Source organism: Anguilla anguilla, chromosome 12 (assembly GCF_013347855.1).
Source record: "Anguilla anguilla isolate fAngAng1 chromosome 12, fAngAng1.pri, whole genome shotgun sequence".
NCBI classification, from domain to species: Eukaryota; Metazoa; Chordata; class Actinopteri; order Anguilliformes; family Anguillidae; genus Anguilla; species Anguilla anguilla.
Genome location: NC_049212.1, coordinates 39300231 through 39328177, shown reverse-complemented (window position 1 = coordinate 39328177; position 27947 = coordinate 39300231). Strand labels below are relative to the sequence as shown.

The following is a 27947-nucleotide window of genomic DNA, read 5'->3' as shown; positions in this document are numbered from 1 at the left end:
TCCTGAACAGTGAGCCCTGCGTGTTTGAGTGGTCTGACAGCTTGTTTCTGGTCAGGACCAGACCTGGGTCAAATATGCATTTGTTTTGGATTCAAATACTTTTCTGTGCTCTGTTGATCTTGCCTGGTGTAATTGAGCCTGCCAGTACAACCAGAAGCCGGGGTTAGCCCTTTTTGCAAGTATTTCATTGGTTCCAATTACACCAGACAAGATCAATAAAGTGTAGAAACGTATTTGAATCCAAAACAAATACGTATTTGACACAGATCTGGTCAGGACCTTGAACCGGTAAGGTGTGTGTTATAATGCTAATCTACATCTCCGGACTGTGAAACCAGCCACCGTAGTTTATAGTGCAAAATGGACGCTGAATTCTCGTGCGTATAAATTGACTGAAAATGAACTGTGCAGAAAGTATGTCTGCCCTGAGGTGCCAGACTTCACCCACTGAGTAATCATAAACCCCAACCCAGCCCTACCTGGCCAACACTGCTCTTCATAATTTATCAAAATGTGCCCTCTGGTGGAATACCTTATACTGCACCCTGATTCTGCTTGAATCTCTGATTCACTTTCACACGAGAACAAACAAGTTAATCTTCATTTCAGCATTGGGCAGAACAATTTCCTTCTAATTCACCCAGTACAGGAAATGAATCAGAAAATCTCAATGGATGACTATGGACATTTTACAGTTCATGAACTTAATTTATATTGTTGCCATTTAGCAGACACTGTCCACAGTGACTTAAATGTCAGTTCATCCGCTCAACTGAATTAATTGAAATTAAATTTTACTCCAAACCTACTTCACTTTAAAATCATTTTCAGTTTGTTCATTTCTTATCATTTAAAAGATCTGGAGTAAAAAAAATAATCAGATACAAATACAATACAAATGAAAAATAGAAACAAATTACAATTAATCAGAACAAAAGTATATACATGCACACATACGTACAAAATAAATTACACATTCACATTGAGTTAAAATCCTTCCCTGAAATACGTGATGCGGATGAGCCGTCAGCTACTTATCCAGCAGGGGGCAGTGTTGCGAGAATCACCAGCACAGAGTTCTGTCGCCCCAACCACCCAAACCAAAAGAAAAAGAAATAAATCCAGTTTGATATGTTTTTTGTTTTCTTTTACGGTCTATGGTTTTGTGTATACTCACGAAGGGGGCGTGGCCAGAACAATACTGTGGTAATGTACTTCCTGTTCCTGAAGCGTAGCACGGGGAGCTTCTTAATCACTGAGTGACAGCAGGAGCCAGCAGACCACCCCCCCCCCCATTCTGCAGGAGCAGAAGTGGGGACCCCTGGTCTGTGGAATGTGGGGTTTGGGGGGGGCGGGGGGACAGGTGAGAGGTCACACCTTCCTGAGAGAACTGCGCAGCCAGGTAAAGGTGGAGGAGAGCCGCTCAGCTGACCTCTCACACAGGGAGCGGGACGTGGTGGTGGGTAGCGGTTTGGGGGGTGCGGGGGGAGGGCAGTGGGGTCGAGGGAGGGTGCCGGGGGGGCGGACGGGAGGGGCAGGGGTGCGGGCCGAGGAGGAGGAGGAGGAGAGTTTGGGATGTGAGCGGGGTTCCCCGTTCCCCACCTGGTCCGCCCGCAGACCCTCCAGGTGGGTCTGGAAACAGGAAGTGAGCTTCTCCAGAGACAGGAAGTCCTGAATCGCCTCGTCAAACTGCGGGACACAGAATGTGGCTTGGCATCACGACTTGGCACAATGACCGGGTTACGACACCTTAACTGGTTTCTTAGATGAGTATCAGGGTTTTACGGTCAAAGTAAACAACAGCCAGCAGACCCTGTGGCACTCCAGGACCAGAGCATTGGGGCCCCTGGTTTGAGTAAACAGTTTTTATTCAAACAGTTACAGTATTTGAATAAACAGTTTAAAACTTGCAAACCCCAGAGAGCAGATGCCATACGCTTAGTAAGAATGCCACCATTTGTATTTTTCAATACAAATAAAGGCAAATAAAGGTGAGTAGCCAACATCAATATCTAACATAAATAAGCTGCAAAACGTATCACAAAATAGTGAGCAATGTTGACTTCCTGAGATGAATATAATGAAGGTTATGGATGGACCACAGGTGTACAACGTTACATTTTTACACTATTTTTTGTTTTTTTATACACCTCTGTGTAGTATAATGGTGGCAGAACTGGGCTGGCAGCTCTGGTGTTGCAAGTTTGATTTGCAGGTGGGGCACAGCCATTGCACCCTCAAACAAGGCACTAATCCTGAATAAATATCCAGCTGTATAAACAGATTGCGAATGAGAAAGAAATGAAGCCGTTTACATTTTTTTAGGGTAAGGAAATTCTGCTAAATGCATTTAAGTATAAATATAAACCAGGGGTGGGCCACGCAATTCCTGGAGGGACCGTTGGATCGCTGCTTTTAGCTGCAGTGTCCACAAGAGGTTTTCACATTAGCCTTATAAGCCAGGGCTGTTTTTTCAAATATTGGACCAAATATTTGAAAACATATTAGGCAGTTTTTTTTTTATAGGCAACCACAGTGAACCAAGGATTCATGTGTAACCTTGGTAATCTATCCATGCATTATCTAACCCTTTTATTCCTGGTCAGGGTTGAGGGGAGGGATGGAGCCTATCCCAGCATGCATTGGGCGAGAGGCAGGAATATTCCCTGGAGAGGTCGCCTATCCATCGTCGGGCACACACACCATTCACTCACACACTCATTTGTACGGGAAACTCATACTCTCCCATCAACCTAACCTGCATGTCTTCGGACTGTGGGAGGAAATCGGAGTACCCAGAGGAAACCCACACAGACACGGGGAGAACATGCAGACTCCACACAGAAAGGCCTCAGGCTGGGATTTCAACCCAAGACCTCCTTGCTGTGAGGCGACAGTGCTACCCTCTGCACCACCGGGCCACCTGCCTTGGTAATCTATTGGTTAATTACGAACAAGTGTTGAGATGAGACCCCTCTTCCCCCCCCGCAGCCCTGCTGTTAGCGTACCTGCTGGGTGCTGGCCTGGAGCAGGCGTTCGGTCCACAGAAGCTCCGCCTCCACACCTCCTCTCTTCACCTCCATGTCTCCCCCCTCCCCCAGCGCCCGCAAACTGGCCCCCAGGTCCTGCAGGGAGGAGCACAGGGCTGTTAGGGGAGGGTGGGGGGGGGGGGGCGTAGCACACTCCAGGTACTCACGCAGGGAGGGGGACCGGAGAGCCTCACCTGCAGCAGGTGTGTGATGTCACTCAGGTGAGCATGGCTCTGCTGTAGCCTGTTTTTGCACTCAGCCAGGTCCACGAAGAAACACTGCCACAGACAGGCACGTTATCAGCCAATCAATCAATCAATCAAGCATTCAGTCAATCAGTCAGTTAACCAATCACCTGCTTTATTTAAAAGTGCTGGACAGAGTATGATTACTCAGAAGGAAAAACACCTCCGCAAACTAAGGCGAAACCAATTTATTCCCTGACCGCAGGAAACAAATACACTTATGTGTGAAAATATGAGCACACACATAAAAAATACACGAGCACACACACACAAACCCAAACGCACACACACAGACACACACTCTCTCACAAACACAGACACACACACACACACACACATGCGCACACACACTCTCACAAACACAGACAGACACACACACACACACACACACTGTCACACAAACATACGCACCCACACACACACACACACCCACACATCTCACCTCTACGTTTCGCAGTGCCACCTTGATGTCCTCCCCTTCTCTCTCCTTCTTCACGGCGAGAAGGACCTGCTCCTCTGCCTCGCTCCTCTTCCTCTTCCTCAGGGTGACCTGGCTGTGCAGCTGACCCAGCAGGGCCCAGCGCTGCTCCAGCCCCTCTTTAGCACCCTGCATGCTGTACCCATAATCCCCCTGGGCCTGCGCCAGGGCACGCAGCCAGAGAACCCTGGGGAAGAGCACATGTCCCTCAGAGTCTCAGTGCGGCACAGGTTATCCACACCTGAGCAGGTTATCTGTGTGCTAGCTGGTTATCCGCACGTTAGCAATAATGTTATCAGTATGTAATCCGGATGTCCTCACATTAGTGTTAAGGTTAACTGAACACTAGCAGGTTATTTTCACATTAGCGTTAATGTTATCTGTACGTTAGGTTATCCTCACATTAGCATTAATGTTATTGAACGCTAGCAGGTTATCCTCACATTAGCTTTAATGTTATCTACATATTAGCAGGTTATCCTCACATTAGCATTAATGTTATTGAACGCTAGCAGGTTATCCTCACATTAGCGTTAATGTTATCTGTACGCTAGCAGGTTATCCTCACATTAGCGTTAATGTTATCTGTACGCTAGCAGGTTATCCTCACATTAATGGGTTTACCTCTGTTGCAGGAAGGTGCGGACGCCCAGCAGGGTGTCGGTCAGCAGCGGGTGCTCCTCACTCCCTCTCGGCCCCCTTTTTGAGCCGCCTCCCAGGACATCTGCCCTGTCCAGGGTCTGCATCACCATCTGCCCAGAGAGGGGAGTTTTCCCAGTCACCTCATCACACAGCTTCAGCTTGAATCAGAATCAGACCTTTAAAAACTGTATTTACTTATTCATCTTATCGGATGTGTACTTCACTCTAACCAAATAATATTGTGACTGTGAAGCACAAATTGTGTTTTTTTGTTGCATATTTTATTAAATTAGATTAGGAACTTTATTGTCCACATGGTGGAAAAATGTCTTTGGCTTCACTGCAAAACAGCATGGCCTACATACAAGACAATAGTTAACACAGTAAAAACACGGGCAGAGCTTACAGTGTAATCATACAATACGATTTAATATAACAATGTGCAGAATTACAGTACAGTTCGTAACAGTATTAGTGCATCTGATCCCAGATCAGTTGCCACAGTAACCTTGCCCATCCCCACTATGTCCAGCCGTCACCAGTGACTGACCTCAAGCCTGTGAGCATGAGCCCGAATGTGGGCAGGACAGGGGTCGTCCAGGGCCTCAGAGAGCAGGAACAGCAGCAAGCTGTCCATCAAAGCCTCGGCCAATGGGACGGGTCCATTCGGACTTCTCCCACTGGGTGAGCTACAAATAAGGGACATCACCAGCAGGGGGACAGGGACACAGGTTTATGAAATTTCATCAACTCCACAATGGGTCAATTTTAGGGTCTCTCTCTCTCTCTCACACACACACACATACTCTCTCTCTCTCTCTCTCTCTCTCTCTCTCTCCCTCCACCTTTCCTTTTATCTCACAGATCTCCCCTTTCCTCTCTGAGAGACGCCTCCTTCTAAGGTTCATCACGGCCGAGCGAACAGGGAACAGAGCCCTTTGTGCAGGGTGACTGAAAGGTAATGGCTCACCTGTCCAGCGGAACAGCTGCCCTCTCTCTCATGACCTCCTGAGCCTGCAGGAAGGGCGCCCCCTGCTGTGCAGTGAGAGAAGGACAGCGCGGTCGGTGAAGGTGACGGCGGAACTCTCGGGCTCAGGTGAGATTCTCGGGGTTCCGTACTCACCTGTGGAGACCAGCGCCGGACCACGGCCCTCAGGAAGAGGAGGCACAGAGCCAGGCCCAGCCACAGGACCCCCGCCAGCAGGGACCGGCTCCACACCTGCCACAGGTACAGCGAGGGGTGCAACGGCGCCTCCTCCTGGCACACAGCCCACACTTCCCCTGCCAGCACTACAGCGTGCCACCCGCAGGAGGGGGCCTGCACCCCCCTGCAGCGCAAGAAAGAGAAACGCACTGAGAGGGAGGGAGGGAGGGAGAGAAAAACACACTGAGAGGGGGAGAGGTACGCAATGAGAGAGGGAGAGGGGAGATATGAACTGAGAGAGGGAAAGAAATGTGCACTCAGAGAGAGAGGAGAGAGGAGGGAGAGAAAAACGCAGGGATATAAATGTACTGAGAGATAGAGAGAGAAGGAGAGAAATGCACTGAGATGGAGAGAGAGAGCACTGAAACAGAGAGGGAGAACACACTAGGATAGAAAGAGAAAGCACTGACAGAGAGGAAGAGAAATGCACTGAGAGAGAGAAATACTGAGACAGAGCAAGAGGATGACAAGGAAGCAGGCGGAGGATGAAAAGCAAAGGGGCTGAGAGAGAGAGAGCTGTGAGACGAATACAGTGGAGCAAGTCACTGGAGAAAGGGAAAGAAAGATGTTAAGCAAGCCAACAGCATGAGCGCTCGGAATGGGGAACAACACCACAAACATCAGGAACTAAGAAACTGGATCTGATGTCATCACAACATACACAGAAACACAAAAGATTCTAAAGCAGAGACGGTGACAGTGTCAGAGAAGAAGTAAACATGCAAGTTTGACTCTTTTATTTAAAAAAGGATCATGTTGCTGAGCTGGTCTTTACAGCAGGTGATGATGTTAAAGCTCGTTAAGTTCTACAGGCTCCCTGTGAGAGTGCACAGGTGTGTTAGTGAGGAACACCTCCAGGTGCACAGACAGGTGACTGGAGCCTCACTAATGAAGTACCAACACAGATCCAGGTGAGTTCAGTCCCCCCCTCTGACCCTCTGGTCCCCCAGAACCACGGCCCGACGCGCCCCTGGAACGGGGTCGGCCCCGTTTCAACTCCTTCAGTTCGGAAGAAAACGAGCTGAACAGCTCAGGCGATTCACCGTAACGAAACCCTCACGGAAACTTCAGGCCAGTTCCTCAACTCACAAGAACGAGAGTTTCAATTTAATTTCACAAACCGGGCATCCCTGAAACGGAATTGGCCTGAGACCCCGGTCCTCGCGCCGGCGGAGAGATGGCGGATTTCCCCCCTAGGAGGGAGTGTAGCACAGTGGGTAAAGAACTAGACTTGTAACCGAAAGGTCGCAGGTTCGATTCCCGGGTAAGACACTGCCGTTGTACCCTTGAGCAAGGTACTTAACCGAAATTGCTTCAGTATATATCCAGCTGTATAAATGGATGCAGTGTAAAATGCTATGTAAAAAAAGTGTGTGTAAGTCGCTCTGGATAAGAGCGTCTGCTAAATGCCTGTAATGTAATGTAATGTAATATGTAATGACTCGCCTGCCACACCGCTGATCTGTCCCGGAGTCCCCGCGTCCGCCCGTCTGTCCTTTTGGGCCTCGTCCGTCTGTCCGTCTGCGTCTCCGTCTCTCCGCGGCGGTACCGCCGGCCCCGCGGCGCCGGTGGGGGCCACGGGGCCCGTTCGGGGCGGACGGAGGCATGGGGACGAGCAGCCGGCTCCCGGCACGCACGCACATCCACACTCACCCCGGCGATGAGAAGGCAGCGGCGGCGGCACCACACACACACACACACACACACACACACGCACCGCCCCACAGTCAGCCAGCAGTGCGGAGGAGGAACCCGGCCCGCCGTGCTGGTTAAACAGGTCTGGTCCATTCCTCTATTGATCTCGCTTTAATAGCTCAGCGCTCACGGGCGTCGGGAACCTGCGGAATGCGGCGTCGGGCGGGGCCACGCCCCACCTCCCGCGTCACGCGCGGGGAAGTTCCTGCTCTGGACCCATCGAGGTGCGCTGCGCAGAGACAGCTCTACAGGTGCTCGAGGGGCTCTCCCTCACTGTCAGGGACAGTGTGCACACAGGACCAAGCCAAACCGGAGTCACTAAGTCAAACTGGTGTACAACCGCTCTGTAGTCTATTTGGGTGAACCTGATTGGTCCGACAGTTGCTGGGCAACAGCCGCCATCAGAGGCAAACTTTGGGACATCGTCGGCGGTACTGGACACGCTGCGATCAGCCTCGCCGATTCAGCGATGCCAAACTACGTTTGCTGAACAGCGTCTCAGCTAGACAGCTGCCGAACGCTTCTGTTCCAGAGCTCCCAGCTTCCATGTTCGCATACAAAGTGCACTGAGAGACCTCGCTTAGATGGGGGACAAATTGACACGTCTAAACTGGCACACACCTGAACGCTGCCAATCTTATCAGACATCGCTGGGCAGGAATGTGCACATTACAATAGGCCAACAATTAGTTGGAATTTTTTTGTTAGAGGACAAACCAGTTTTCGGAGTCAACATTCTTTTCAGATTTTGGCGTCAGGATCTTGGTGGCCTTTTTGGTTGTTGATAAGCAAATTTAAAGTTGGCCCAATGGTCATAATGACCTAAAACTAATATGAAACGAATACGGGCATATCGTGTATTTGAACAAATTCCTTGGTTGAACGTACGATTCAGTCCTAGGAGGAGATTGGTTGAATAATGGTCTGCGTCTTATTCGTCTGCTTGCGAAATTATGCGCATTATCTTTCAGGATTACTCACTGCACCAGTTGTTTGTGGGTTGAGTCACTCCAATCTCTTCCTATCCCTTCTCAGGCTTTCTAAGCACGGCCTTTGTCACTGTTAACCAAACCATTTTACTGGAACATCTTAATCAATGGGTGGGAACGTCTAAAAATAAAGATTATTATTATTATCCAAAGGAAAAGCTTTCACTAAAGCAGGTTGTCAAGTTAATCACTTCTAACACAGGAAAGACATTTACCTCAGAGCGGTGGAACAAAGATAAACGCGATTCCAGTAGATCTCATTTTACTGCCACTTCAAACACCACTCTACCGCCATCTAGTGGCCTCATTTGCAATCGCACATGTATTTGTGCACATTGCATTCACTCATTCAGCAGTCTTGCAATGCAGCGGATTCAAACCGCATTCAACCTGATTTACATGAGCAACAGTGCTAAACTCGGCTAACAGCCTTTCCAGACCAGTGAGTGCATCACTAAAGAGCTAGCGCAAAGCTAACTGTGCTCGCTACAATCTGAGCAGTGGATCCATCTTAACTGCAGTGAAGAAGCCTAAACCCTCATCGGGACAAACGTGTGAATGTCAAAGTTCCTAAGAACAGCACGACCGGGCTGCGTCTAAAAAAAGACGCCCGGATTAACAGGAACTCCACTTCCTCATCGAAGAGGTGCAACACAAGAATAACAACATCCTTCAAAAGACGCACAAGGCTCCTCCCCTTCAGATATACAGGGTCAGATGACACAGAAGGCTCCTCCCCTTCAGATATGCAGGGTCAGATGACACAGAAGGCTCCTCCCCTTCAGATATACAGGGTCAGATGACACAGAAGGTGCCTCACCTTAAGATATACAGGGTCAGACACAGAAGGCTCCTCCACTTCAGATATACAGGGTCAGATGACACAGAAGGTGCCTCACCTTAAGATATACTGGGCGTCTCGGGACTGCCTGCCATAAAGCAGTACTGAACCTCCTGACCCAGTGAAAACAGCCTGAGCCAGCAGACCATTCACAACCAAGCACACAGCAAACCACCAGGTGACCTTATCAAGGGACGTCATTTAAACAAAGACACAGCACGGTGAATTGAAAGAACACCACAACAACAAAAAAAGAATGTATATTAAAAGGATTTCTTTCTTTTAATTTCCCCATCACCGAAAGACAGCAGGACAAGTTCACCTGAAACGAGAGCGGGAATCGCTGTACACCGAAGGAAACTAATCCGTCTGCAGATTTACACACTTTTTCTATTTTACATTGTACAAGTCCGTCCCGCTAGAACACGTGCCTGGCGGGAGAATAAATACTGAAAAGCAGTTTTCCCTTTCGAGACTTCTTCAGCTCCGGCTCGTCTGTACGAACGGGTCAGAGCATAAAAACCACGCTCCTCTTCCTCCAGGTCCCGCGACCGAAGGTTTCTGACCGTTCTGTATGTTCATATGGTCGGTCCTTAATCCTCAGGTGATTGGTCAATAACAGGGCAGGAAGTGGGTTGGTCGGTGCAGTCAGTGTTGATAAATACTCTCCTCCTCGTTTTCTCCAAAATCCTTTGACCACTGACAGTGTTCGGCTTCTTCCTGGGGGGGTCAGCCTGTCCTCAGCCCACACCAGGCCAGGGCCATAATAATGATCAGCAAAGCTTTAATCCCTCACACAGCCATAAATGTTTCTGCAGGCAACTGACAAATTTAAAGAAGGAATGACAACACTACAGCAATACCATGATTGTGTACTTCGTCAGATTTAGGTGAAAATTCACGGTGATCTGCAGGAGTTTGCTCAAATTTTACCGGTGTCTAGATCCTGAGACTTGGATCTCTCAGATGTAAAAGCAAGCCTCTGCTTTTTTTAGTGTCTCCTTTCACCTGGGAGAGGTGAGTACACAGAGAGACAGAGAGAGAGAGGGGGGCAAGGAAAACTGGCAGATTTCCCAGCATTCACTGGGGTTCCTCCCGCCACAAAGAGCCCCTTGCACAGGCCTTTGTGTGGAGGGGGGGGCAAACATTCTCTCCTCACCAAGGAGACGCAGAACAGGCCTTCATTCATCACAGCAGTTTAAAAAAAACCCACTGTGTGCGGGTTCACCGTGTTCCTGCTAATTTTGCACTGCCGTGATATTACAACAGCTGGACAAAACGCTTTCAGTCCCTGGACTTTCTCACCGGGGTGGGCCTCATAATGAATGAACTGCAGAAGGCTGGGGGGGGGCCTGTCCTAGAGGAACGGGGAGATCCGAGTCATTTTTAGGAGAGTGATTTGTTGATCTGCATTTGATGTCGGTTGCTTGTGTTGTCATGGCAACGAAGGACATTTGCTTTTGAATTTGAGACAGAGAAAGAGAGGGCAGGGAAGGGAGAGAGGAGGGAGCTTCTTGCTGTAACCCGTCTGTGTAAAAGGATCTCAGCACCTTAGTGAAACACCTTCCAGTGTTTCTCAACGACCACAATAACGCAGTTCTTCTCAGCATCAAACCAAACGGCCACAGTATTAACCGCTGAGCCTCAAAAATAAATAAAAAATACACGGGCGGCTGCTTTCCTTCTTTCTTTGCGTTCCTTCTTTGTTTTTTAGTAGTCTTGGCAGTTTGTAGGTCAGCCAGTGACTGGCACAGTCATTCAGGAGAGGGGGGGGGAGGGAGGAAGAGGGAGAGAGAGAAAGAGACAGAGAGAGAGATAGAGTGAGAGAGAGAGACAGAGAGAGCATTGGGGCAGGACCCTGTGGCGGGGGGCCACGCCCGTTTGGGCACATGGGCCAGGGGGCGGTACAGCAGTAAGTTCCCGCCGAAACGCCGGTCCCAGAGGGTGCGAATGGAGCCTGAGGGGCGGAGGGGGGCGGGGCTTAGGTCAGGGCTTGGTGATGTGGACTTCGCTGGCTCCGTTGCCATTGGTGGTGGTGGTGATGATGTACTGCGTAGTGGCCTGCTGATTGGTGTTCGGCTGCTCCAGCTGGTCGGGGTGCACCTGGGGGGTGTTCTGGGGTACGGCGGCCGGTTTGGTGTCCAGCTCCGCCTGTCCCTCAGAGATGACGTAGTGCGTCTGACACTAGAGAGAGAGAGAGAGAGAGACACCAATAACACACATAAACATCACACGAACGCCATCTCCCCTCAGTCACACTGTTAGCAGGAGAAACAAGGACACACAGTGTCACTGATGCGCAGCACCATCAGTGCTAATAGCTCCCCCTGGTGGAGAATCTTCAGCCTGCAAAACGAGTGTGTGAGTGAGTGAGTGGGTAGGTGTGTGAGTGAGTCACAGAGTGAGTGAGTGTGTGTGTGTGTGAGTGAGTCACAGAGTGAGTGAGTGAGTGAGCGAGTGACTGAGTGAGTGAAAGTGTGAATGAGTGAGTGAGTGAGATTTTTTATCCAGGGGAGGGCAGCACATTTACCGCACGCACGCACACGCATCACGCGCACACGCTGCCCCCCCCCCCCACTCACCCCCTTCGCGGTCCCCGGGGCGCCTGTCTCAGCGATGACGTACTGGGCGTGCGGCAGGGTCATCATCTGGATCTCCGACGCTGGGGGAGGGGCCAAAAGGGGAGGAGTCAGAGCTGGAAACCGCGTCGTTTCGCGGTGGCGAGTTCTGACCCGTACCTGAACTTTAGCGACTCTCAGTAGCTCCTGAAGTTCCACAGCGGTCAGTTCTGACCTGTACCTGAACTTCAGTGACTCAGGGTAGCTCCTGTAGTTCCACAGCGGTCAGTTCTGACCTGTACCTGAACTTCAGTGACTCACCGTAGCTCCTGTAGTTCCAGTTTCCGGGCAGGTAGGTGTGCTGCAGCGCCCCCTGCTGTTGGGAGGAGGGCGTCTGCAAGGCGTGGCTCTGAGCGAGGGTCACGGGGGTCAGCTGGACGGGGCTCAGATCCTGACCAGCCTGCTGGGAGGAGGGGCTTAGGGGCTGGCCTGTCACCTGTGAGCACACCACACCCGCAGTCATGGAGTCATGTGATCATCAATACCGGGCTATATACAAACTGTACAAGCATGCCAAGAAACTTCTGAGGCGATATTTCAGGCTGTTAGCCTCAAAGTTTTAGCCCACTCCACTAAATAGAAAAATCGGAGTAAACATCCAAGTTTTATACAGAAATAACTTTTTTTATAAGTCCTTTTTAAAGGTAGTTTCTGCAGATACATTTGTTTTTAAATATCAAGCTTGATATACTCAAAACGCTACGCCTGCTTTTGCAGTCTCTTTGGTCCCCGGTGGAGGTCTCACCTGGGCGGAGCCCTGCACGCTGGGGGCGGGCTCAGTCACCTGGACGTGCTGCACCTGGATGGAGTGCTGGCTGTATCCGTGGGGGTCGTGCAGCTGGCTCACGTCCACCGTGGAATGCTGGGATTGGGGCGAGGAGGCCTGAGGCACAGACACTAAAGAGTCACGGACGGACGAACAGCCAAACAGACAGATGGACAAACAGACGGACGGATGGACGGAAAGACAAACAGATGGACAGACAGACAAAGGGACGAATGGACGAATGGACGGACGGACGGACAGACAGACGGACGGACGGACGGACGGGCGGACGGACAGACAGACCGACAGACAGACAGACAGACATACAGATGGACGGACGGACGGACGGACGGACGGACAGACGGACAGACGGACAGACAGACAGACAGACATACAGACGGACGGACGGACGGACAGACAGACCGACAGACAGACAGACAGACAGACAGACAGACAGATGGACAGACAGACGGACGGACGGACGGGCGGGCGGACGGATGGACGGACAGACAGATGGACGGACAGACGGATGGACAGACGGACAGATGGATAGACGGGCAGAAAGACGGACAGACACATCACACAGTGCTCACCGGAGCCACCTGCACGACCTGCAGCTGGATGTGCTGCGGCTGCGCCAGAGCGCCCCCTGCCTGTGAGACGGGGATGTACTGGATGCGCTGGTAGTCCCCCTGGGGGGTGCGGTAGTCTGTGCTCAGGGTCTGGGACAGCTCCGTCATGGCCTGGGTCAGCAGGTCCGTGGTCTGAGAGGAAAACACACACACACACACACACACACACACACACAAGAGCCCTGTAAGCTATACTGCATGGCAATGTGTGAGGAATCTGAGAGTGTGAGAGAAAGGGAGTGTGTGTGTGTGTGTGCCTGATGTGCATGTATGAGTGTACATTCGTGTAAGTGTGTGTGTGAATTGGTGTGATTGTAAGCTTGTGTGTGCATGTATGTGTGTGTGTGTATGCGTGCATTCATGCATTAGTGTACACGTGCTTGTGTGTATATGTGGGCATCAGTAAATTCACGTGTGCAGTAAGCTCTTGTGTGTTGTGAATGTAACTGAGCACATGTGTGTATGTGAATGTCTGCGAGTGTGTTTTTGTGAGTGTGTATGAGCGGTGGTGTTGTGAATGTAAGTGAGTATGCTGAGCGTGCGCAGGGTGTGTATTCTGTACGTGTGTGTGTGTGCGCGTGTGTGCGCGTGTGTGTATGCTTTACGTGCGCAGCGTTAGTCTCTCACCACCACGGTCTCGGCGGTGGAGCCGTCGGCGCTCAGGACCGCGGGGGCGCTGCTGATGACGGCGGTGGCCAGCGGGGTCTGCATGCTGCCGGACATCTGAGCGTACTCAGGGTGCTTCTTCCGAATGTGCTGCACCATCTTAGTCTACGGGGAGAGGCGGGAGAGGGGGGAGAAAGGGCTCTGAATTAGGGTACAGTCAGGGTTTAAATAGGGCAGGGCTGGAGTTGAATCAAGGTGGAGTCAGGTTTGAATTAGGGAGGAGTCAGGTTTGAATTAGGGAGGAGTCAGGACTGAATTGGGGTGGGTTAGGGTTAAACTGAGGCAGGGTCAGGGTTGAATGAGGGTGGAGCCAGGGTTGAATGGGGGTGGGGTCAGGGTTGAATGGGGGAGGGGTCATGGTTGAATGGGGGCGGAGTCTGGGTTGAATGGGGGCGGAGCCAGGGTGTAATGAGGGCGGGGCCGGGGTGGAATGGGGGCGGAGCCAGGCCTCACCTTGCTGCTGTACTGCTTGGCGCAGTGGGGGCAGCAGACGGGCGCCGTGGCGATGGTGCCGGTCAGCTGGGTGTGGGTGCTCAGCATGGGGTCCGGCTCCCCGGGCCCCGCGGGGCGGAGCTTACGGATGCTGGGGGGAAGCTCCGCCCCTGGGTGGTTCTTCAGGATGTGGGCCTTCCGCTTGCTGGCGCTCTTATACACCTGGAGCAGGTGAGAGAAACAGGCGTGAGAAAGGTGCGTTCTGATACATCATATTCATTATCTTATCAATGTCTTTATATGAAAAACACTCTGAACTATAACATACAGAAGGTAAAATACAAGTAAAGCAGATGTTTTTATTTTTCCTCCGTTATTAAACTACCCCAGAAGCAGGACTACTGAGGAAACACATTGGAATGGAGGTGATTGATTGATTGACACCTTGTCGCAGTACTGGCAGAAGTAGTCTCTGTTGGGTTTGATGATGGGCAGGGTGAGCTCAGGAACCTCATCGATGCGCATCTCCGGGTGCCGCTTGGACAGGTGGTTCACCTGCACAGACACCAAGGCCCCCGTTACACCTGTCACACCGTTACACCTGTTACATCTGTCATGCCATTACACCTGTTACACCTGTCACACCTCCACACCTGTTACACCTGTCACACCGTTACACCTGTTCCACCTGTCACGCCTTTACACCAGTCACACCGTTACACCATTACACCTGTCACACCGTCACACCATTACATCTGGCACACCGTCACACCATTACATCTGGCACACCGTCACACCATTACATCTGGCACACCGTCACACCATTACATCTGGCACACCGTCACACCATTACATCTGGCACACCGTCACACCATTACATCTGGCACACCGTCACACCGTTACATCTGGCACACCGTCACACCGTTACATCTGGCACACCGTCACACCGTTACATCTGGCACACCGTCACACCGTTACATCTGGCACACCGTCACACCATTACATCTGGCACACCGTCACACCATTACATCTGGCACACCGTCACACCATTACATCTGGCACACCGTCACACCATTACATCTGGCACACCGTCACACCGTTACATCTGGCACACCGTCACACCGTTACATCTGGCACACCGTCACACCGTTACACCTGTCACCCCCCCGCCCCCCTCACCAGCATGCCGCGCCGGCGGAATCCCATCATGCACAGCCGGCACTTGAACATGAAGCTCTCGAAGTCGGTGGTGGGGACCTTCTGCTTGAGCGTCTTGGAGCGGTGCACGCGGTCCGCCTTCCGGGCCTCCCGCTCGGGGTTGTGCATGCGCTGCATGTGCTCCCGCAGCTTGTCCTTCCTCTGAGGAAGAGGAGGAGGAGGACCGTTACTGAGCCTTCGCTACAGTCCACGTTCCCTCAGCCATTCGAATATTACATTACATTACAGGCATTTAGCAGACGCTCTTATCCAGAGCCACTTACACAACTTTTTTTACATAGCATTTTACATGGTATCCATTTATACAGCTGGATATATACTGAAGCAATGCAGGTTAAGTACCTTGCTCAAGGGTACAACGGTAGTGTCCTACCCGGGAATCGAACCTACGACCTTTCGGTTACAGGCCCAGTTCCTTACCCGGAATACGGTGCTAAACTGTGGCTCTGACTCACTGGGGTCATTAATGCACCCGTGATGCTCATTGCCAAGACTGACCAAAAAAAAGGTACCCTGGCGTTCTGGAACAATGTCCCACCTACATAATCCAGCCTTAAAAGGGTTAATCATCTCATTTAGAACACGCAACCGCACGTTTCATTTCACGGGTTATTTGTGTCACAGGTTATGGGTGGAATGAAAATCAGTAAAAACAGTGGGTCCCCAGTGCCCTTGTGCTCAACAACTTAACTGCAAGCGCAATTGCCCCATAACTTTAAAACTCTCTCTCCCCCCTCCATCCCTCTTTCACTTTCCTCCCTTCTTCCTTTCTCTCTCTCCATCTTTCTCTTCTTCCTCTCTCTCCCTCCCTCCCTCCCTCCTCTCCCCCCCTCACCCCACCTTAAACTGCTTGCCGCAGGTGGAGCAGAGGAAGTCCTTGCGGTCCGAGTGGCGGAGCATGTGCAGCCGCAGCTTGTCCGGCCTGCAGAAGGCCCTGTCACACTCCCTGCACTGGAACACCTTCTCCGAGTGGAAGCTGCGTATGTGCTTCTTCACCTGCAGGGGGAGCCGCAGAGACCAAAGGTCAAAGGTCAAAGGTCAAAGGTCAGGGAGGAGCCTCACCAAATGAGGCGGTGGGTCAGCAAGCAGCTCTCGCGTGCTTTCAGAGGCTAGTCTTCAATCGTCTTTCACGGAATTCACAGAGTCATCTTCAAGAAAAGCAGGATCAATTTGAAGCTGCGCGGAGTTCGCCTGGTTTAACAAGCGCGGAACCGTCCAGACCCACGGTGCAACACTTCCACAGACACCTTTTAGCTGGCGCCACCTGAAAGTCCCACAAAATTTCCCTCAAAGGTCGTCCGTGAGTGAGAATGTGAGTACGTGAGCGAGCGAGCGATCACAATTTGCCATGCAAAGCCCACGGCACCAGTTCTGGCGTGCCGTGGGAAAAACCAGCCTCGGCGCGGCGCTGAAGCTGCTGAGCCAGCAGAGCGCCGGCTCGGCGGGCGGGCCTCACCGCGCGGCTCACCTGGACGAAGTCGGTGAAGCTCTTGCGGCAGGACGGGCAGGCGTAGCAGCCGTCCACCAGGTGCACGGCCACGTGGTCGCGGAGCTGGTCCAGGCGGTCGAAGGCCTGGGCGCAGAACAGGCAGGAGTAGGTGCGCTGGTCGGCGTGCAGCTGCAGGTGCGCCTCCAGGGCGGCGCTGCTGAGGAAGCCCTTGCTGCACACCTGGCAGGTGAGCGGGCAGCCGCCGTCGCGGCCGTGGTAGCGCAGGTGCTGGTCCAGCTTGTCCTTGTTGCGGAAGGCCTTGCCGCACTGCGAGCACTTGAAGGGCCGAAACGACTTCCTGATGAACAGGTGCTGGAGCGCTGCATTCTGGGAGAGCGACAGGACAGCAGTCTTAAAGAGACGTCACCGCCATTTTGTGCCCCCCCCCCCCCCCTTATCACTGTGGGTATGTTGGCTTATTTCATTACTGCCATCTAATGAATGAATGAATGGCTTAGATCAGGAGACTCCGCCCCCTCCTTCATCCTGAGAATATAAACACACAGCTGGGAGCATGAAGAGCCTTCTCCTACAGACCCCCCCCCCCCCCCCCCCCACAATAATGGAGTCGCCTGCCAGCGTATGTGTCCACAGCACATTCATTCTGAAACCCCCCCATCTTACCACAGCATGCTGACCTACCCTGCCCCCCCCCCCCCCACATTCTGCCTGATCTACCCTCCTTTCATTTTCTCTATTAATGTTCTCTCAAACTCATACATGTATCCACCCCATGGCACGATCTGTCCTGTGATGTAATCTTTGTCTGTAACCCTCTACGCTTCCCCCCCAGTCTGAATAAAGTGAATTTCACTCCAAATAACATTTGGCTTGAATTGTCTCTCAGTGAAATGGGGCTTTTGCTCCAGGAAGTAACTTAATTATATTCTTTTATTCACGGTTTCTGTTCCTGGGAAATAAAAATCAAACACACGTGTTGGAAGGTCGGCTGTCAGGGAAAACATGTTTGATTGCTTTCATTTTCAGAGAAAAGCTTTAAAAAAAAAAAAATGCTGTTTATAAAAAAAGAAATAAAAGTGACAGATGTGCTTGGAGTGGATTTAAAATGAAAGACTCGACCCATCCATTTCAGCTCAAATCATTACCCACTGTTTACACTGTAAAGAAAGAGAAAATGGCAGGTCAGGCAGCTGAATGAGCCCTGAGGTTTCCTTTCTGCTGTTGAAGTCTCTCAGAGATCCTTCTGAGTTCTGTTCTTACAATCACGCTGTACTACGCTGTGGCCAAACTGGTCGATTCAAATGACATTACAGGGATATGAGATTATTATGCACACAGCGTGAATGAAAAGCAAAGATAACGACACGAATAAATACAACCGAAAGAGGGAAAGAAAGGATGATGAAAGCTGGGATGGAACGGGAGAACCTCAGACTTATGAAAGTGGGGAAGAACAGAAGCGTGATTAAAAATGACAACTTTACTGAGCCGTCCTGTCACCCACCTGCAAATCCATCTTTAATGGAAGCACACAGTGAGAGAGAGAGAGGGGGAAAGAGAGGAGGAGAAAAGGGGGGAGAGAGAGAGAGAGAGAGAGACAAACTGTGGTCAAGGAGAAGAAACGTTGCCAAAAACCTAGAGCTGAGTGACAGATTTCAGAGGACAGCACATTGTTGGGGGGTGTATGTTTGACAGCACATTGTTGGGGGGTGTATGTTTGGGGGGGGGGGGGGGCACAAGGCGGGGGTCAAAGGTCATACCCGTATTCTCTTGGCCCGTCGCATGTCCTGTGAGGTGAGGTGGGGGTCGGGCTGGGCTCCCGGGTTCGAGTCCTCCTTCGCTGGCTCGGGGGCGTCGGTGGTGCCCGGGGGCGGGGCGTCGGCGTCGGGGGCGGGGTCTCCGCTGACGGGCGGGGCCTGTGCCCCCTGAGGTTCAAGTGGGACGTCCGCATCGGGCACCTCCCCCTGCGTCCCCAAACCGGCCCCCTTCAGCCCGTTCAGGGTCCTCTCAGACCCCTCCCCAAACGGCGTCTTGCCTGGGAGCGTCAGCAGGTCCTGGAACACCAGGCAGCTTTTCAAACACACCTTTCACAAGCAGGGGTAACATCATCTCAAAAGGGGTGCGCAACTGCACCTCAGCCCCGCCCACAAAAACAGGGCGCTCTCACATATGAGCTCTCAATAAATTTTACTTACTTCCTAAACATCCAAATGACAAAGAGACCAGTTCAGATCCAAGCATACAAGACAGTCTGAGAATATTTTCAGAATTCTGTTCAGCTGTGAGTTTTATGACACCAGTGGATGGCTAACCTACCTACACACACCCACACTCACTCAAACACACACACACACACTCTCTCACACACAAACACACACACAGTAAATGACACACCTCAGTGGCTCCCAACCCTGTTCCTGGAGATCTACCTTCCTGTAGGTTTTCACTCCAACCCTAACAAAGCCACACCTCATTGAACAGGTAGAGATAATGTTGAGCAGCTAATTAGTAGAATCAGCAGTGCCAATTTAGGGTTGGAGTGGAAATCTACAGGATGGTAGGGAACCACTGCTTCACTGGAACAGGATGGAGGGTAGTAAGACGGAAGCACACACAGTATTTTTGGGTTTGTGGAAAGACACGCACCTGTATCTTGTCCTCGGTACTCTCTGTGGGCACGTCTAGCCTCGCAAATTTCGGTGGACGACCCGGTCTCCGCCCTGTCCCGAATCGCCTCCTGCCTCGGCCTCGACTGCGCCCCCTAGCTCTGGATGAAATAACAGGATCGTTTTAAAAAACAACTGCCAAAACCACAGTTCATAATTACACCCTGATGAAGGTTAGAACTAAGACCATTATGCATGGGCAGTAGACTCTGAGACTTCACTCTTTCACAGCACTGTGCGCAGTTCTGACCAATGTACTCTAAGAAAGTAAAGAAACTCTTCAAAAAGTACATAAACGGGCAAATAAATTGGCTCCTGGTATGAAATATCAAAGTTAAAAGGAAAAGACTTAAGAGACGTAATATATTTCGGCAAGGAGACAAGAGGGGCAGGATTTGAATGGAGTTTTAATTTCCGAAACATGTTAACAAAGTGAACTACAATTTCCCATCGCCAAAAACCATCTTTGTATCTGGCTCTGTGACAGTGCACACCCATTGGATGCTGGGAGTTGGAGTCATTGAGGGAGAAGGCTTTTTTGTGTTACCTGCTGACCAGGTCCAGCTTGTCGTCGTGCATGTTGAGGTGCTGCTGCAGCTGCTCGGAGCTCATGAAGCGCCGGTTGCACTCGTAGCACGGCCAGTTCTTCTCCTGCTCCTGCAGAACTGCACAAGGGGGGGGGGGGGGGACCGTAAGCAGAGCGCGGCTTTCCAGGACCCCCCCGCTGAACTATCCATCCGCTCAACAGGAAGCTCGCCCCCCCCGTCCGCCTCGACAGGAAGCTCGCCCCCCCGTCCGCTCGACAGGAAGCTCGCCCCCCCGTCCGCCTCGACAGGAAGCTCACCCCCCCGTCCGCCTCGACAGGAAGCTCACCCCCCCGTCCGCTCGACAGGAAGCTCGCCCCCCCGTCCGCTCGACAGGAAGCTCGCGCCGAGCGGTTAGCGACATTTTGCAACACTTGTCAGAAGACGTTTCACGGGCGAGCTGTAGGGGGGCGGGAACGTTGCCTCCGCCGAGCTGGGGGCGGGGCATTACTGTACGACTGACAGCGCGTGACAGCCCACGATATCTAGGCCGCAAACAATCGCCCTCTCAGCCGCCACTCCCACAACATTCTGCTACTGCCCGTTCAGTTTAGCCCCGTTTCTGCATTAAAACATCAATCTTTCCCCACTTTTGAATACAAACTGCAACAGGTCTCTTGTTCACAAGCACAACATTATAGAGTACTTTCTCCATCTAAGAGAAAAGCGGATTACTACTGGAAATGGCCATTTTTTGGAAGAAGAACCCAGAAGCGAGACACACCTTTCCTCTCCTCGTCAGTGATGTCATGAATCTTCTGATTGACAAACTCCGCGTAGGAAGCAGCGTACCACACCTGCAGAGGAGGAGACCGTCAGACAAGCCGTTTCCACCAATCAGCAGTCTCAGGAAGGGCCTCTGTTATGAGTGGCGCATTCCCAACACTCTCAGGGGTCTATGAGCAAAGCGCGCACTCACTTTGAGCTCCTGCTTGGGCTGGATGTTCTTGATGGTGGTGTAGAAGATGTCCGCCCCGTACTGGTAGGCCACCAGGTTCTGCTCCAGGTGGTTTTGGGCGGGGCGGACGAACATCAGCCAGTTACAGCGCTCCTCGTCGGAGAGCTCCACCCACAGGTCCTCCACCTTCTCCCCCTCTTTGGCCGTGTCCTGCACGCACACCTGGGAACAGGAGAGGGGCGGAGCCCAGTGTGAGTGACATGAGCCAACCATAAGGGGCAGGACTTAGCTTGATAGGAGGCGGAGACTAGAGTGAGAGAGGTGGAGCCCACCATGAGGGGCAGGGCTTAGCTTGGCAGGAGGCGGAGCCTAGCGTGAGAGAGGTGGAGCCGACCATGAGGGGCAGGGCTTAGCTTGGCAGGAGGCGGAGCCTAGCGTGAGAGAGGTGGAGCCGACCATGAGGGGCAGGGCTTAGCTTGGCAGGAGGCGGAGCCTAAAGTAAGAGAGGGCCACGCTGCACTTTGATGCCCCGTTCTCCGTCCCTGCAGACTGGAGTACATTAAAGGAGGACGTGTTGTTTAGGCCGTGCGCATGAGGGCACGTTGTGTTCCTCACCTTCAGCTGGATGTAGCCGTCCCGCAGCTCGCCCGGCCGCACCAGGGGCCCCTCCACGGGGCCGAACTGCGTGCGCTTGGGGATGCGGCGCTTGGAGAAGACCCCGCCCGTGTAGCGGTCCACGTACAGCACCAGCGGCAGGCTGGCGCGGGCCTTGGACAGCACCGGCCTGCTGAGGATGGGGTGCAGGGGCCCGTGCTTCACGCACGCGGACGCGTTGGCGCTGCTGCAGTCCTCACACCCTGAGAAACGGGGCAGAGCCGCACCTCAGTTACTGCACTCACAGGTCACACGCAATTTAGGGGAAAAACAAACAGACACTATTATACAGTGTGCAAAAACATTCACAGATCACACGCAATTCGGGAGAAACACAAAAAAGGACTATAATACAGTCTGCAAAAACATTCACTGGTTTAACACATCCATTTTCAGTTATTTAAATGAGAACATTCACGTGTTTAACACATCCGTTTTCAGTTACTTAAATGAACGCCAACTGTAATTGCATTTACTCCTGCTCTACATCTGTCGCTACGAGAGGGCAGAGAGTTCTTGTTCTAAAACAGCAGCTCCGCTCCAAACTGTACGCTTTATTTATAGAAATAAAAGGTTAGCAGCTGTTGTGTTCCCTGCACTTTCATATCCCGGAGCAAGTCACTCAAAACAGCAGCACGGCACAACGCACCACAGTACAAACACGGCGATATAAAATAGCATCAAACAGAAGAGCGCTGCCTTTTGAATAATTCATCTCATTAACAGTCTTGTCCCAAGTGGCCCGCCAATCATCACTCACAGAGGTTCTGAGGGTTGAACGGCTGTGCGGCTCGAGGTTCCCAGTCGTCAAGTTCAGACTCGTCCCCTTCGTCATCGTCTTCCTCGTCTTCCGAGTCCACGGTAGAGTCTGTAGCCCCCAGAGGGCTGGCGGCTGAGTCGCTAATGCCAGCCAAGGCGGGCAGAGTGGAACTGGACAAGGACAGCGCCCCCTGTGGATACCAAGAGACACGCGGTTTATTTCCCCCAAAAAACCTGACCAACAACTGCAAAACAGAGCAGATCCACGATTTATAAATATTCAAAATGATGTGCTGAAAATTTGAGTGGTGCATAGCGGGCATGCCACAGGAAAAAATATAAATATTTGTTCAATTTAATGGCCTGCAGTTGTATACTGGCCCACCTGGGACACGGGCTCCAGGAAGGCCTGTGGCTCGTCGGCCACGCTGCTGAGCACGTGCAGACTGCCGGGGTTCATGTTCTGCCCGCCGGGCAGCAGCACGGTCACCTGCGGCGACAGGGAAATAAACACACCTGCGTTCACTCATCAAACCCACGGCCAGTAGGGATGGCCTGGGTCTCTGCCTGTGTGATCCCTTAACAAACCCACGGCCAGTAGGGATGGCCTGGATCTCTGTCTGTGTGATCCCTTATCAAACCCACAGGGAAGGCCTGGATCTCTGTCTGTGTGATCCCTTATCAAACCCACAGGGAAGGCCTGGCTCTCTGCCTGTGTGATCCCTTATCAAACCCACAGGGAAGGCCTGGCTCTCTGCCTGTGTGATCCCTTATCAAACTCACAGGGATGGCCTGGCTCTCTGTCTGTCTGATCCCTTATCAAACCCACGGCCAGTAGGGATGGCCTGGCTCTCTGCCTGTGTGATCCCTTATCAAACCCACAGCCAGTAAGGATGGCCATCAGCCAATCACAGCACAGGAAACTCACCTGTTGTGTGGTGCCGTCCTGCTGTATGTACGCCACCTGGGGCTGGTCAGAAAACACAGCCTGTGACAGAGAAGAATGACATCATCAGGGATGAGGACTGCTCTAGGCCAACATCAAGTGACCTGGACCTATATTCATAAAGCATCTCAAACAAGGAGTGCTGTTGTATTGGCTAATATTCATAAAGCATCTCAAACAAGGAGTGCTGTTGTTTTGGCCAATGTTCATAAAGCATCTCAAAGGAGGAGTGTTGAAGTATTGGCCAATATTCATAAAGCATCTCAAAGAAGGAGTGTGGATGTATTGGAACAATATTCAAAAAGGCACCTCACAGAAGAAGTGTTGAAATATTGGCCAATATTCATAAAGCATCTCGGAGTACGTGTGCCAGATTTAGGAACAGGTTCTCCGGTCTATATCCAAGCCTGGTCCATTACGAGCCAATCAACAAAACAGATCCTAGATGAGACACCGAGTGATCTGGGCCCATTTTAATAAAGCTTCTTGCAGAAGGAACAGCTTATCTTGGCTCATCCTAACTCTCACCCGTTATGACCAAAAAAGGCAAAATGATCATAAATCAGCACTCCTGCTCTGAGACGTGCCCGTTTCCCTCGGTTACCAGGTGAGGCTCACCTGTGACCCGTCGGCCGGGTGGATGTAGACCAGCGTGTGCTCGGCCGACTCCACGGAGGTGTAGGAGTTCCCATCGGCCGTGTACACCACCTGCTGCTGCGCCCGATCCTGCTGCTCTCCGCTGTACAGGATCTGCGCCACTGTGCCACCCTCGAAGTGCACCTGCGGCACACCCCAAAGAACCACATCCAAAATTCCCCCAGTCAATATATACGACCTGTCTACCGGTATGTGGGATGTTCTATGTAATTATACTGTTGCATGTATGCTCATACAAATTACACAAAAGGACCAGGTGGACTTATAGCTTTTTACAGAGTGAGAAGTTGTGGCAATTTCCAGTTTTACTTGCATTTAGGCGTTTAACGGACAAGGAAACTGCCCGTTATCAAAGCTGTCACAAATCACATGATTACTGATGAGCTTGATTTTCCTGGATTGGATTTTTACTCCAGTACTACAACAGCTCACTGCATTCAGGGCCAGAGACCATAGGTTCGCCACGAGCATTTGGTCATTTTGGTGAGGTTTGGCACAGACCTGTGTGCCATTGCCTGGCTCGCTGTTTGCCGTCTGGTTCCACACTGGGGATGCTTCTTGCTTGGTCTCCATGGCAACCCCCCCCAGCCAGGCAGACCTGCCGTCACCTCCTTCACCTGATGCCTGGCACACCTGCAGAGGGCGAGTGTCCTCTCCTGCGTGCACTGTTAAAAAAAAAAAAAAATTTTAAACCCGGAAACTAAGGCCAGCTGCTCACACAGGTGTGATGACAGGTGTGCAAAGGTGTAGACGCAACGTGAACTGAAATAAACCAATCCGCAGCTGTGGAGCACAGTTATTTTAAAAAGATGTGGAAATTAAAACTACAGCTGTTTCAGTCTGTGAGGATGGTTGTATACATTGTGTGCTCTTCACCTCCTTGACCACCGGGGTCGAGGGTACGCAGGTGGTGGCTCGCTGGTGATATGTTCAATGATGTAAGGATTAGCTAACTAGATAACTGTACCTAGCAACTAGATGACAGAAGTGACAGTCGCTTGTTCTAACCTAAAAGCCTGGGTTGGGTCGCTAATTTATTATAGTACCCTTCCACGCGTTTCTTAAGGGAAGTGGTCACATCGTGTACAGTCAGTCACATTGCAGTGTCATTTAACATGAAGTTTCCAAAGCGAGGAGATTACCCGTTTGTTTACTAGCTCGGCAAAAAAGACAGCTTACTTGCGGGTTATGAGGGTATGATTCGCCTTTGGGATGGCAGTAAAGCCCTATAGCTGGCATCACAAGGGCCCAACAGAAGGGTTATAGTAGGCTGGTTAGCTAGCATTTTTCATGCAATAAAATTTTATGTGCTGCAATTTGAATAGGAAGGTCTTGCTTTGCATTGCAAACTGCCGTTAGCGTTAAGGCTGGCTAATCAGCTGCAACCATAAAACATGACATTTAACACAATTTGGTGGTTATATTTCCGATTTCATAAATTCGCCTGATCGCATCCTCTCGTCAGCGAACATTTGCAAAGTTTGCAGGGCTAGGCTATGTTACTCAGCTCTCGTTAAACCAATATAAATCAGCAAGCAATCGCGTCCTCGCCCAGAACGGTCAGTCTAATATTATTGCGGGGGTACTGAAGATTCGAGGACGCGTGTGTACGGGCATACACGGAGGAAAATGGAGTCAAAAGTGCACAGCGGTACTTTGCATGCATTGTGGAAAACACCGTGCTGTTTTGGGGTACAAATATAAACCCGGGTTGACAACGATTTTAATACCCCGTCCCCCCTGCTTTGACCCTTCAGGTTCGGAGTCCCAACTGGACCATACCACAAAAATCAAAGCGGCAAAAACCCGGGAAACAAGCGCGACGCAGTAGCCACATTATCCCGTTTAAAACCAATAGAACCCCGATCCCCAAGATGTACGGTGTGAACCGAGATGGTAAGGTCTACGAGGCACTTCTTTTTAAAACGGGGGTGTCCGAATTTTATACGAGTCCCAAATATTTGGAATAGACCCACCCGTCCCCGCTTCTGGTTGAGCCCAGCCCCGATTCTGCTGCAGAACAAGGAAGGAAAATCTCCATTTTGGGTGGGACTAAAACAACAACCAGCTTCGAAAGACCCAAGGAAGTCTGCTTATATTCTTCAGCTCAAACTGCTACGACTAGCTACGAAACTCAGACAGATACTTACTCTATTATGACCTGGCGATGAAACTTCGGGTTTGATGCAGAAACAATATCAATTTTTAATGTTTTAATTGAAAACGGACAAGTTGTTCTTACCTCAGAATGGTAGCTGCAGAGATGGCTGCATTGCATATATTAACATAATCTTCCTAGTAACAGAATAGGGTCTTGGTTACGATTGGTAGAGTACCTGTATTTGAAAAATAAATTGATAAATATATGTTTAGTGAAACGGATTGGTAAAGGCGCAAACCAGTTGAAACGCTCGAAAATACCCAATCAGTGCGCTTTATAGCTTTTTCACCTTGCGTGAATTAAATTCTTAATATCTGGAATATATCTTTTCTTAAATGGTCGAACGATGTATTCCGCCATTTCCCAGCCATCATATCTAGCCAATGAAAATCCGCGCTACTTCCATTTAGTTGGGGAGCCTCTAGCGGTGACATACACTCACTTTGAAGAAAATGGTGCGAATGTGGGTTTTGTTTTTGAGATACCATTCGGAAACAGCAGAATAGTTTCTCAGAATTGTATTTGTTTATCGTCGATGTTATAAACATGGGGAAAGCATATTGCGTTATTTGGTTGGAATTCCCTGCTCTGCGTCACTGCTATGCAGTATGCACAATAGCCAAACTGATCAGTGCTTTCTTCCCCTTCGTTACCGTGTGTTACGTGTTACAAGGGGTCTTACGAAAGTCCTTGGCAACTTTGAACTTCCGATATTTACAGAGAGAAATGGAAGGAAACCACAAAGCTAAGTTAAACTCATGGAAATGCTTGAGAGATCCCATAGAACTTAATATTCTTAGAAATCCAATCCACATTGACCCCATAATTACAAAAACCCATCTTATCTCAAAGGAAATGTAAATTTACATGTGATGAAGGTCATAATGTTAGCATCTCCTCTTGAGGTCATGTTTATCAGCTTTGCCCCTTAGGGAAATCTCCTGGCTAACAGTGGGAATGGTACTAACTCACAATGTCCAGCTGCCCATATGTTGGTAGAGGCACTCAAAACTAAATACATTTACTGAGATACAACAACACAGAAAGCAAACTTTCTAGAAATATAGAATTCTTCCTTGTTACGCAACTGACATAACTGCCACATAATCCAATTTAATTTAAAAAACGGCCATCTAGTGTCCATTCCTTTGTTCATTAAGGATATTTTTAAGGACTCTCGAAGAGTAACAACAGGCATAGGAGGGTATTTAAGTCACCTTTTTAAGTGGGGAATTCTTATCCTAATCCACAGAAAAACTTGTAACTGTGATCTTGGAATTATCTAGCGGCTTTTGTGGAGAAAAAAAAAGGGAGTGAGGTATTGACCCACACAGCTCGAAATAGCCTCAAGCTGTTGTAAGATGTGGATAGAGAACTTGTTTTTGAGCTGAACTCGGTGATTGGAAATGTGCCGTACTGTCAGTGAAGTGAGATGGCGCGAACTCCCAATCGGCATTAAAACGAATCCCTAGGCCACGCTCACAGTGAAATCAGCACCTTGAGTCAAACAGGAAGTGTGGGGGCGGGGGGGAGGGGGGGGGGGGGTGATGCCGTGTGACTGCATGCAGCTGTCTAATTAAGGCCTTTCATGGGTGTGTCTGATGGTTGGAGTGATAATAGCCCAACAAGGTAAAAAATTTCCCATATGTGATGAGTCTGGGTGAAGGTTTGCATGACATATCTTTGTCCTCCGGGAATTTTGGGTAGGGTTGCGGTA

The 27947-nt window shown here is 50.7% G+C and overlaps 2 protein-coding genes across 4 annotated transcripts; both read right to left on the bottom strand.

Moving 5' to 3' along the window:
- Positions 1-1371: 1371 nt before the first annotated feature.
- On the bottom strand, positions 1372-7604 carry si:ch211-151h10.2 (uncharacterized protein LOC567699 homolog). Its single transcript, XM_035384337.1, has 9 exons — positions 7045-7604; positions 5518-5722; positions 5365-5429; positions 4945-5083; positions 4377-4504; positions 3717-3939; positions 3224-3307; positions 3009-3125; positions 1372-1689 (listed from the first exon to the last, which is right to left on the bottom strand). The coding sequence occupies exons 1-9, from the start codon at positions 7239-7241 to the stop codon at positions 1372-1374; spliced, it is 1476 nt and encodes a 491-aa protein (XP_035240228.1). The 5' UTR covers positions 7242-7604.
- A 2639-nt stretch (positions 7605-10243) lies between these two features.
- Positions 10244-26573, bottom strand: prdm10 (PR domain containing 10). Of its 3 annotated transcripts, XM_035386619.1 has the most exons (25): positions 26520-26573; positions 26312-26405; positions 24571-24734; positions 24031-24192; positions 23395-23454; positions 22852-22956; positions 22468-22657; positions 21669-21910; positions 21075-21275; positions 20880-20952; positions 20119-20236; positions 19552-19672; positions 18666-18989; positions 18410-18421; positions 16924-17271; positions 16296-16451; positions 15417-15596; positions 14682-14792; positions 14259-14459; positions 13767-13910; positions 13101-13271; positions 12487-12624; positions 12003-12177; positions 11706-11785; positions 10244-11307 (listed from the first exon to the last, which is right to left on the bottom strand). In XM_035386619.1, the coding sequence occupies exons 3-25, from the start codon at positions 24640-24642 to the stop codon at positions 11110-11112; spliced, it is 3582 nt and encodes a 1193-aa protein (XP_035242510.1). In that variant the 5' UTR covers positions 24643-24734; positions 26312-26405; positions 26520-26573; the 3' UTR covers positions 10244-11109. The 3 variants fall into 3 exon arrangements, with proteins under 3 accessions (XP_035242510.1, XP_035242509.1, XP_035242508.1); XM_035386618.1 differs by lacking the exons at positions 26312-26405; positions 26520-26573 and adding an exon at positions 25249-26023 and having other exon boundaries at positions 18666-18959; XM_035386617.1 differs by lacking the exons at positions 18410-18421; positions 26312-26405; positions 26520-26573 and adding an exon at positions 25249-26024.
- Between the last annotated feature and the right edge of the window lie 1374 nt (positions 26574-27947).

Coding starts and splice junctions, on each gene's coding strand:
- si:ch211-151h10.2 (XM_035384337.1), bottom strand. CDS start 7,241: ATGTGCGTGCGTGCCGGGAGCCGGCTGCTCGTCCCCATGCCTCCGTCC. Junction 5,723..7,044: donor ACAGATCAGCGGTGTGGCAG/GCGAGTCATTAC, acceptor CTTGCGCTGCAG/GGGGGTGCAGGCCCCCTCCT. Junction 4,505..4,944: donor CTCATGCTCACAGGCTTGAG/GTCAGTCACTGG, acceptor CTCTCTGGGCAG/ATGGTGATGCAGACCCTGGA.
- prdm10 (XM_035386617.1), bottom strand. Junction 13,911..14,258: donor CCAAGCAGTACAGCAGCAAG/GTGAGGCCTGGC, acceptor CTCTCCCCGTAG/ACTAAGATGGTGCAGCACAT. Junction 11,786..12,002: donor CTGGAACTACAGGAGCTACG/GTGAGTCACTGA, acceptor CCCCTCCCCCAG/CGTCGGAGATCCAGATGATG.